General features: G+C 46.5%; 2 protein-coding genes across 2 annotated transcripts; both read left to right on the top strand.

Annotated features, from left to right (window-relative positions):
* Positions 1-2104: 2104 nt before the first annotated feature.
* On the top strand, positions 2105-3841 carry EDB93DRAFT_1268858 (uncharacterized protein; the record flags this gene model as incomplete). The annotated part of the gene is made up of 10 exons (XM_041454292.1): positions 2105-2144; positions 2177-2279; positions 2331-2365; positions 2390-2507; positions 2572-2843; positions 2894-3050; positions 3088-3144; positions 3195-3294; positions 3341-3409; positions 3461-3841. 10 exons carry the CDS (start codon positions 2105-2107, stop codon positions 3839-3841), a joined length of 1332 nt encoding a protein of 443 aa, XP_041301246.1.
* Positions 3842-4165: 324 nt separating this feature from the next.
* EDB93DRAFT_1235068 (FAD binding domain-containing protein) lies at positions 4166-7080 on the top strand. The gene is made up of 12 exons (XM_041451346.1): positions 4166-4656; positions 4719-4838; positions 4896-5054; positions 5111-5312; positions 5368-5474; positions 5531-5571; positions 5616-5792; positions 5848-5903; positions 5958-5967; positions 6021-6045; positions 6099-6125; positions 6175-7080. Exons 1-12 carry the CDS (start codon positions 4627-4629, stop codon positions 6859-6861), a joined length of 1641 nt encoding a protein of 546 aa, XP_041301245.1. The 5' UTR covers positions 4166-4626; the 3' UTR covers positions 6862-7080.
* The last annotated feature ends 3598 nt before the right edge of the window (positions 7081-10678 follow it).

Below are 10678 nucleotides of genomic sequence, written 5' to 3'. Positions count from 1 at the left end.
TGCGGGAGTTGGCAGAGACGGCCTTGCTCCTGCGGTAGTTAGCGTCGAGCTGTACCGCAGAAGTGTACCACTTTTCGATAGTGTCAGGAAGTGTCTCCTTCCTGTAGATTGCTTCGCGAAGGCTTGGGTTCAGGCCTTTCTCAAAGAAGTGTGAGAGTGTCACGCCTTCCTTGATATTGGCGATGGTAGCCAACGTTTTGAACTTCGAGATGTAGTCCGTAACGTTGTTTCCCATTCTGAGTTCGGCGATTTCGGTGAGGGCATTCACCTGCTTATCAACGGGTTGAAATGCAAGGTTGAATCCTTTCTCGAATTCTGCGAACGTTCCGAATTTCGGAGGGTTGGTGCTGAAAGCTTCGCGATAGAAGTTATCAGCCCATGCTTTAGCGCTGTTCTTTGTCATTAATGACAGGGCTGACGGACACCATGATCTGCTCGCTGCAATAGACGGTGGGGTTGATGAGGAAGTACGTCTTTAAGCTGTAGAGCCATCGTTGTGCGTCGTCGGTGTTCCCATCGTAGTCTGTTGGTGACCCTGCTTTGAGTTCAGGGGCACGAACTACGACGGCGGTGGAGGAGGATGGGTTAGACATTCTTGTCTTCGGATTGGCGCTAGTGTTTCGGGGAGGTACTTCGTCTGGAAAGTCCTCTTCAGAAGTCGGAGTGTTTCCTAGATCTTCTTCGTCGTTCAGTCCCTCGTCTGAGTGGTACTGCTCTGTCGGTGAGGTGGGAGAGCTAAACTGTCCGTCTACCTCTTCTTCATCAGGATCTTCCTGATTCGGGTCGCACTCCCAAGAGAACTTGCGTGTCCAGGGAGTGGTCGTCTTGTATCTGTTTCTGTCCTCGATAGGTGTCGAGGGCTAGAAGGTAACTTGAATCTTTTGTTACGACTTGGATGGTATCTGTTGGCGACGCTCAAACAGAGCTTGTGTCGTCAACGGTCTGTGGACGTCCTTGGGCTAGCCCAAGGTTAGGGGTCGTACTTGGCGTGTCTTCGGCAAGTATGATTTAACGCCTATGTCCAAATCGGGTAGCTTATGTCACGCGGGTGCGAGACGATAAGCTATATCGGCCTAGGCTTACGACACCCGAAGGTTAATCGTAAGGATCGTCGTTAATTAGAAGGACAGAAGTCCGACTAGTTAACAGGGGCTTTGCTCGTCGACGAAGTCGATGAGTAAAGGTCGAGACTATAGGCTTATCCGCGATGAGCAGATAAGAAGATAGAATATAGACTGCTGGCGAGGCAGAAAGGATCACTCAGTTAAGAGTAGGAGGTCAAGAACCAAGTAGATTCAAGTTAAGGAATATAGTACATGGTAGCGAGTTTATATAGAGGACAGGAAACGTATTAGTGGATGATAACTCGTACTACCGGGAGAGGCAATCGGTAAAGGGTAAGACCATAACAGGAAGGCACGTTCGAGGCCAGACACGGGCGAGCTCTGAACGTGCAGATAAGAAAGTGAGTCATAGATCGGAATAAGAAGTGAAACGCGCAGGGGCATGATCGTGCAACTGCGGAACTAAGTATAAGTCGCATGTGCGACTGCGCAACGAGTCAGAGATCAATAAAGGAAATAGGGCAAAGGGGATGCGTCGTGCATCATATCATAGGCTACCGTCCAGACGGTAAAGGCAGGGGGACTGTCCACAGGATCAGTCAGGTGGTGAAACGGAGCATGGGTATGCTTCGTCAGCGAAAGGATCCGGCCAGATGTATTGGCTCTGCTGAAGCGACAGGTAGAGGGCGAAAGGGAATGCGAGGATGACGAGGATAACAAGGGTGAGGTCGGGGTAAGGGTATGACGCGAGGGCTGATACGAGGAGTATTAGGAGAAAAATGGTAGGGGCCCAAGCGTCTAGATGTTCTTGTAACACAAACCTACAGAACACTTGGTAGGTAGTAGCTGAACTCAACTTGGGAAAATGGCCGACTCGGAGGCATGAGTGGGGCATGAGTGGCAAACTCTGGGCATGAATTCGGGCATGAATTCCATGAATTCCCATGTGACTGCAGCATGGTACTACTGAAGGAGGTAAGTCAAGCAAGTCCCAACTAATATATAAAGTGTGACAACACAAGCCTAGCTACCAGCTGCCGATGCCCAACCAAAACAAACCCACACATATGTACCTTTCAAGTCCCACTAATAACATTCTCAACTCTGAGCAGCACCACTGGATGACATCACACCTCATATCCTTCACCTTTGGAAGGCTCGGCAGATCATCCAGGAATTACAAAAGCACATTGACACAACTCACTATGGTATTGGGTAATGTTTCTATTTAAATCTAGTTATTTAGGTCTAATGATAATACACTAGCCTTACAACACTTCTCAAAGTTCGAAAGACCATGGGTCTTCAATGAACCCATCAACAAGGTCACACGGTCGAAACCATTCGCAATGCTATGATTGACTTACACGCCACATACCCAAATGCTGGAGCACGCGAAATAGTAAGCTTGCTATATCATGAAAGGGAAATGAGTGTTGCCAGGTGATATGTTTATCTATACATTGTAACTACTGATTGCTGACCCACAAGTTTCATATCCTACTAGGAGGGTCATGACAGAGTACTTTGCTTTATATGAACCGGAACTGGTTCATCAGAGGAAGGCCTGTTGCCTTCAAAGGAGACACTTCTGGGCAGCAGGTGTGAATGATTTATTTGCAGTCGATCAGCACAATAAGTGGCTTCAGTTTGGTCTCGGTTTGCACACTGGCATCGAGCCTTTCTCAGGTCGAATAATGTGGATCCAGGTCTGGCATTCTAACCGGAATCCACAGCTTATTCTGAGTTACTACCTCGACACGATCGAGGCTCTTGGACGTAAGTGTTTCATCCTTTGAAGGATAAACATAGATTGATACAAAATTTAGATATGCTGATGGTTACTCAGAGTGACCCAGGGTCCGAAAATTATGGCATTGCAAATGCCCATACTATGCTGCGACAGTGGTACGACACAGCCTTACATGGTACGCTCCAACATCGTTGGATGCGAATAAAGAAGAATGTCATGCCAGAGATGGCATGGTCTCAACTGCACCGCCGCTTCACACCTGGTTTCGAGTCTTCTAGATTATGGGGTCAATTCTGGTTGGTACGATTCAAATAATACCCTTCAAGTGTGCGTCATTTTCCTCCTCTTTAAGTGTTAGGTATAACATTCATTTGCAGGATGGTTTTCTGTTGGGTTTTTATACCATGGCTTCAGCAGGAGCTGAATGCATACCAGGACCGTGTTAACAATACTGCCAAGCGGCGTGACCGCAATAAAGTATGTGTCGCTTTTAGAAGTATTTTTTGCACTGATGTCCTTCTAGATTCTTCCTCATGGAGTACCCAACCTCATCTACCATTCAGCTGAAGACTTTGGCGCCTTGGATTTCAAGGTAAGTGTTATGTTTATTGTCAATAATAATCTAATACCAGCACTATCATAGATTAAAATCGAACATGAGGCCCTAGATCATGTCCGAAGCCTTTACATCAAGTCTTCTCATTCTGTATTTGACCTGGTTCCAGAGGCTTTCGGAAAATGCATCCAACATTGTTACGACGATCTCAGCTGCCCAGCTGTCACACAGCAATCAGCCTGGGACATATATCAGCTCTTACTAGATGCCCTCTGGGTGGCCGATGCATTACCAAACCAAATTCAGCTGTTGGGCAGTGAAGACGAAGATTCCATTGCACTTTTAGAAAACTATGAAGACTTACCTTCTCATGAGGAGGCCAATGGTGCCTATTACATGGGTGGTGTGGGTGGAGGCCTTGGCCTTGGTTCGTCGTCTCTGATTCTGACAGTGCAAACACTAATTTAGATATTTGTTAGATACTGAGCACCTTCATCAGCTAGATATCCTTTCGTCTAATGATGAGCCTGACATCCCACTTGGGGCTGATGAAAATTTGGTCGGTCTTGATCATGCTGGCTTGGTGGTTTGGGAGTTCTCAGATTGCGAAAGTGATGATGAAATGGTAGATGAATGGTGATGTTTCTCATTGTATATATTTCGTGTATATATTCTAGTATTCTTGAATGGCGGTACATGGAGTCCTATTGCCCGTTATGGATGTGTGACGCTTAATAATAAGCGCGCGCGTCCAGCTTTCCATAGTTTGTAGCTGTTGGTAAAGGCATGGTTACTCCCTTGCGGCAGTCGCCAGTTTCCTATCACATTGCAACGTTCAGAATTAGGACATCGAGAGCGTCTGCAGTTGCTGGTAGCAACCAATCTAGCCAAGTCTAAGGAATCGAAATTCAAAAGGTATGTGTGTTTTCGTTCCTGCAGCTGACTTCGCACCGTGAGGCCCACCTACGTAAGTTTATCCTACTATAATCAGAACAGACATCAATACTATCTGACGCTCCAAGTCAACACCATATCATCTGCAGGAGTCACTGATGAGCGTTTTGACAAATTATTCGACATGTCATGCGACGTCGCAGTTCCTCTTTATCAGCTGCGGCACACTGATATTAATATAGGATACACAGCTGAAGGGCATCTAATATGGTTGCCTGCACCGTCTTCATAGGCTGTCCCCTATGTTATAAGATGTGAATATCCATCATTCAGATCTAAAGTCTTTGAACTTTCTACACATGAATTCTACTCGTTCTCCCGTGCTAGTCGTAAGTGAAGTGCCAGTGTGTACGAAGAGTGGTTGCGCCTCAGCTTAATTCCTCTTCCGTAGGTAGGCGCTGGGCCAGCAGGTCTGGTAGCAGCGTTAACGCTTCTACAGAACGACATACCAGTTCGCATCATTGACAAAGATCCCAACCCTCGAATCGGACAGCGTGGTCCCGGAATTTGGGTTTGTCATGATACCGCTTCTCTGACGATCTTTAGTCTCATTCAATGCACCATATAGCCACGCTCCTTCGAACTCTTTAACTTCCTGAATGTCCTTGAAGTCAACGAGCTGGCAAAACCCTTCCCTATAATCCGTTCCTACGAGCATGGGACGTTGGAATCTCCGAAGGAATCTTCGATGAGTCCGCGTGTGGAACCTACCCCTGCGATACCATTCGTACGTACCATCTATGCAAAACCGTTGTTTCTCAACTAATTATGTTTGTATTGCAGCACATTCCAAAGCTGATGGGTCAACAACTCTTAGATGTGATTCTGCGACGCCACCTAGAGAAATTCTCGTGCACTGTCGAGATGGGCACCGAGTTGCGTTCGTTCGAGCAGTCCGACAAAGGTGTTACGGCTGTGTTAGCAAAGAACGGCATATTGGAAACTTTCGATGCTAAGTGGTTGATCGGCGCTGATGGTGCTAAAGGTGAAACGCGATCAGATTCAAATGCAGTAGGATGAATCTGAGCTATAGTTCACAGGTATCGTGCGCAAACAGCTCGGGCTCACATTCTTGGGCGAGACAAGAGACGATGTCCAGCTGATCATGGGAGATATTCGTCTACATAGCGTTGGTCTTGACAGAGCGGTGCGTCCGATTTCTACTAACTTCATGAAGGAGTGCTCCTGATACCTTCTTAAAAGTATTGGCACCGATTTGGAAATTTTAATCGAGGGTATGTCCAGTTTCTGCTCTCGAGGCTTTGGGATGTATATTGACGCTGGGCAGCACCTCATTACGTCCAACAGACGAAATTGGCGAGGATGGCTGGCAATTTGTCGTGATCAACAATGATCTAGACATGACAAAGATTGCTCAGAGCGAGGAGCTGATCTTCAAGATTATCGCATCAGCGATACCAACTGAGGTCACGTTCAAAAAGCTTGTCTGGGTGAGCGATTTCAGGTGCGTCTTATTTGGTCACATCGATGTGTCTTCGATGTTCCTTTGTTTGTTTTAGGGCCAACATCCGCATGGTTAACAAGTTCAGCAAGGGTCGAGTTTTTGTCGCGGGTGGTATGTAGTTCCACTTTCTGAATGATGTACCTGTGATGATGGAAGTCTATCTAGATGCTGCTCAGTATGTCCATCTTTGAGCGCTTCTTTGCCAAACTGATTCTGACATATTTTCAGTGTCCACAGTCCAACCGGTGGTCAGGTGTGTGCGCGCTTTGATCAAATGCCGATACCTACTCATCTGTCTATGAACAGGGACTCAATTCAAGTATACAAGATGCTGTAAGCCTTTGTTAATGCAGTGTGTATGACACTACTGACCGTACACCAGTTCAATCTAGCTTGGAAGCTTGCGCTCGTCGAAAAAGGACTCGCCGACAAGTCTCTCCTTGAGACGTATAATGCAGAGCGCCTGCCCGTTATCTCCGAAATGCTTGAGATGACCACCACGATTCTCAACCAGACATTGAAGACAGGCAGCGTGATTGCCGCACGAAGCCCAATCCTTTTCATGCTTGGTATCAATTACCGATTCAGCGACATCGTTCTCGACGAGTTTGCAATTCCAGGCAAGCCTATCAATGCGTACGGGGCGCTTGACCAAGGGAACCTGGAAGCTGGGGACAGGGCACCTGATGCGCCAAATATGCTCCAGGTGGGAGGTGGAGAATCCGATGTAAAAACGCTTTTTAGTCTCTACAGACCTTGGTATCACACTGTGCTTGTGTTCGCGCCGAGTCATGCAGATGCTACCCTGACCTTGGGTGCGCTGGAGGCATACGACACAGGCATTGTGCGATCAGCAGTCGTTCTGCCTTCATCAACAACAGGTGCTACTGTTGTGTCCCTTGCTGACCTCACTCTTGTTGATCAGGAGGGCCATGCTTATTCGGCTTACCTTGTGGAAGCTGGCCAGACGAAGGTGTTTGTGATACGGCCGGATGGTGTGATTGGGGCGATCGTACATGGTGCAGAAGGCGTGAAGAAGTACTTTTCAAAAATATTTTTGGATGCGTAGTAGCCTGCATTTTCGTTCTTTATCAAGTACCTGTAAGCTCATTCCTGCGCACCTCATTCAAATTGTAGCACCTTTGTAATCGAAAATGAAAGCAACACAACAAATATCGAACGTTGAACTACACGTGGTGCAACGGAAATCGGGTGCCACCCCGCATACGAGGACGTAGAACTTTTATCCATCATTTCGTCCTCGTGTATCAATTATTGGTGATGATAGTACAGCGTATTGACTAAATCATGAACTAGTCACAAGTCAATTCGCAAAATCGATCACGCTCACACAGCACCGGTCGAGTACAAACAGTGGGTGATACTTGTTCTCTCAGTGGTTCAATTACAGGCAGTATGCATCCCATGATAGATAGTGTTCACAAACACGCGGAGTGATGGCCGTTCAAATGACAAACAAGAAAACTAAAACCAGTTGAACCTGGAATGGGCGAAGCTAAAAACTGATATGAGACACGAGCATGCCACTGGAAGCAGGGTTATAGATACCTTTGAGAAAGGTGATTGCGATCAACAGGATAGTATGAAGGCAGAAACCCTGTCATTGCAGAATTAGTCACGATTTTGAGAAGAGAGATACATCCAGTACACACAGATCTTGGGAGTCGATGGGGTGAAGAGGTTATCTGTATGCCTGTATTCAAATAAGTTACATGGTGATTGCTGGAGTGGCTGCTAGATCCAAGAAAGAACAATGTTCACAGGGCCATCTGGGATAAACAGTGTTCGAGGGCCTGGAAGTATTGAAACTGCAGTATCGCAATCTAATGCAAATGGATACATTCTGGAAGCTCTGGATATTGGAGTCAGACGCATGTATGCAGTACAGCACTGCTATTGAGCAAGGTAGTCATGACACGTCTATGGAAATGAGGTAGGTTAGCGTGGTGGAGTTTGGGTGAAGTAGCATCAAAGCGCCCAATACACACATCCGCAGCTTAGAGAAAGACACCCACAATTCCTCCTCGACCGTGCCTATCAACTTCCAGGAAAACGTCACAGCTCATGTCCAGTGTCAGACTCCTTCAAGTTCTTAAAGATCATCAAGAGGGTATAAATGTAGTCGCAGTGTTACCCGAATGGTTACAGCCTCGAACGGCTACACACTTCGTCTTTGGGACTCGAAGAACAAGGTGTTGCATTGAAGAAGATAGAGGATCATAGCAAATTGAGCAATTGGGTGTTGGCATTGGTGGTATCACGAGATAGTCAGGTATCAGCAGGCGGTGATGGAAATGGAGAGCACATCGTCTGGCACGGTGAATTCCTCACCCAACCCATCAACTCAGGCCACTCCAGCTTTGGTATCGACTCGTCGGATATTTCTCAGTGCTGGCCACTGGTTCATGGGATGACTTGGTGAACCTTTGGTGTACCAAAACGTGGCAGAGTCAGGCAGAGGCAAAGAGAACCAAGTACGGTGGTCTGAATTTTCGATATTCGCCTTGTTGTGAACTTTCTGCCGCATCACAACATTCTAGAATATCATTTATAATCCAGGCACGAGGGAACGTGTTCTCTCTCCAAAACGGATCATACACCTTCTCACTCACACAGTGGACGCCCGACGGTACACGCCCCAGGATGAAGGCGATTCTACCATACAATAATGGGATACATCAACATGGCAGCAGGTCGGTCATCCCCGGAGAGGTCGCAGCTCGTATCAATATTCAGGTAGGAGCCTTGTACATCACATAATTTGTGTCACTATCTTTCTCTTAGATGCTAAGATACTTCAAGTTTAAGTTGATGATCGTCTTTCCTCGCGATTCGCGAGTCACGCACGCTGTAGAGGTCCAGTTGTTGCTTGTAGCTCTGCTAAGTGCACTTTAATTCTGGACGGACGGAATGGAGTCAATGGACTCAGACTGGAGTTGAGTCACGGCCAATCCGAGGGCGTTCGCGAAATTTTGGCCAGTCTTGGCAAGTACACCGTGTACACGTGTATCTTTCTTAGAACCCAAAATAATTCTTATGACACTCAGCGGTCATCAAAGCCATCCAGTCATCCAGTTCACGTCATGAGGTTCTGGCGAGCGCTTTGACACATCATCCGATGGAAAGTCAATCATCTTTGTCACGTTGGTCAGCGTTGTGTTAAATATGGGAAGTGTAAGCCAGTTTCGTAAGGGTACTGATATATCAATATGATAGTTGAACGACATTGGTGAGTGTTTTGAGAAATCATAATCATCCGCAGGAAGTGTACTGAGCCATTTCTATCAGTATGCTGATATCGATTCGCAATCGAATGACACATATTTTCAGCTTGACCCCCACATGATAATGATCGATGCCCATTCTATTCCCCTGAAATTCGAACTAACACATGCTCCTACGAGCGCTATATATGAATTTTATTCATCTACCTGAGATAGTCATAAGTGACTTGTCTATGATGATTGTTTGCATCTCAATTGAATTCCTCTTCTTAGGCAGGCGCTGGGCCACTGGGTCTTGGTGAGCCCTCGACCATAGGCTAACAGCTCCTATATGCGGTACTGCGAAGCCGCTGGTAGATCTTATCCTGTTCCGTCGAGATGGGCTCCGAACTGCACTAGTTCGATCAATCTGACGAGGGTGTTAAATACATCAGGATGGGACTATATTTAGGTTCACAGACATCGTGCGTAAACAGCTTGGGCTGATGTTTTCGGGTGAGACTCGAGACAACGTCTGGGTTGTTACTAGTGATATTCTTTCAAAGGGCACGGGTCAATGGTAAGTCCGTTTTATCTCATTATCCGATGGAAGAAACTCCTGATCCTGTCTCGAAAGCAACAGCACTGATTCGTAATTTTGGTGAGCTATCATTAGGCTGGGAGATTTACATTGACCTACATTATATTTTTGCGTTCAACCGACGAAGTTGCTGAGGGTGGTTGGCAATTTTTTATCTTCGGCCTTAGATTAGACCTGACGAAGATCGCTCAGAACGAGGAGATTGTAGCCTATTAGACCTTATCGCGTCGTTACCACCTACGCAAGGTTACCTTCAACAAACGGGAAAATTCCGGTGCGTTTTGTCTGTACGTGATAATGCATCTTAATCTGTCTTTTTAGGGCCAGTATCTGCATGGTGAATGAGTTTAGCGAGATCGAGTGCCCATTGCAGGCGGTATGTGGTCCTAATTTAGGCTCGTGTACTGTGCTAATGGAAGGCTCGGTATGTCTATTTATGAATGATGGCTGGTTTGATCGGTGGTATGTAATACTTGCTCGTTTCGAATATTCTAATTCAAGTTTACGATATGCTTTAAGTCAGCCAAATACAGGCAACTGAGCGCGCCGTACAGCAATCTATGATGGAAAATTGCGTTCGTCGAAAAAGGACTTGCCTTCTTCTTGAAACAATAACGAATCTCCGAGATCCTGGAGATGACCACTTCGATTCTTAACGTTACAGACAATAACGACAAGAGACATACCGATCTGACGAAAATTCATCTTTTCCATGCTTGCTATTATATGCCGATTCAAAAATATCGTTCTCGACGAGTTTGCAAATTCAAGGAATAACGCATACGGGGTACCTGACTTGAAGGCTGGGCACAGGGCGCTTGATACACCAGATATGCTCCAGGTGGAAGGTGGGAGGGAAAGCCTGTTGAGATGACGCTTTTTGGTCTATTCAAGCCCCGTGCTTGGGTTCGTGCCGATGCCAACGCTGATGCCATCTGACGTCGGGCGCATTGATTGTCGTTCTGCCGTCATTGGCATCGGTGATGCCCGTTGCATCTCCTTGATCAGATGCTATGTTCGGCTTACTTCGTGGAAGCAGATCAGATGAAAGTGTTTGTAAT

Source organism: Suillus bovinus (genome assembly GCF_016758785.1).
Source record: "Suillus bovinus strain UH-Sbo-P2 chromosome Unknown EDB93scaffold_138, whole genome shotgun sequence".
In the NCBI taxonomy this organism is placed as follows: Eukaryota; Fungi; Basidiomycota; class Agaricomycetes; order Boletales; family Suillaceae; genus Suillus; species Suillus bovinus.
This window is presented reverse-complemented; position numbering and strand designations above follow the sequence as displayed.

Coding starts and splice junctions, on each gene's coding strand:
- EDB93DRAFT_1235068 (XM_041451346.1), top strand. CDS start 4,627: ATGAATTCTACTCGTTCTCCCGTGCTAGTC. Junction 5,475..5,530: donor GCGTTGGTCTTGACAGAGCG/GTGCGTCCGATT, acceptor CCTTCTTAAAAG/TATTGGCACCGATTTGGAAA. Junction 6,046..6,098: donor ACAGTCCAACCGGTGGTCAG/GTGTGTGCGCGC, acceptor GTCTATGAACAG/GGACTCAATTCAAGTATACA.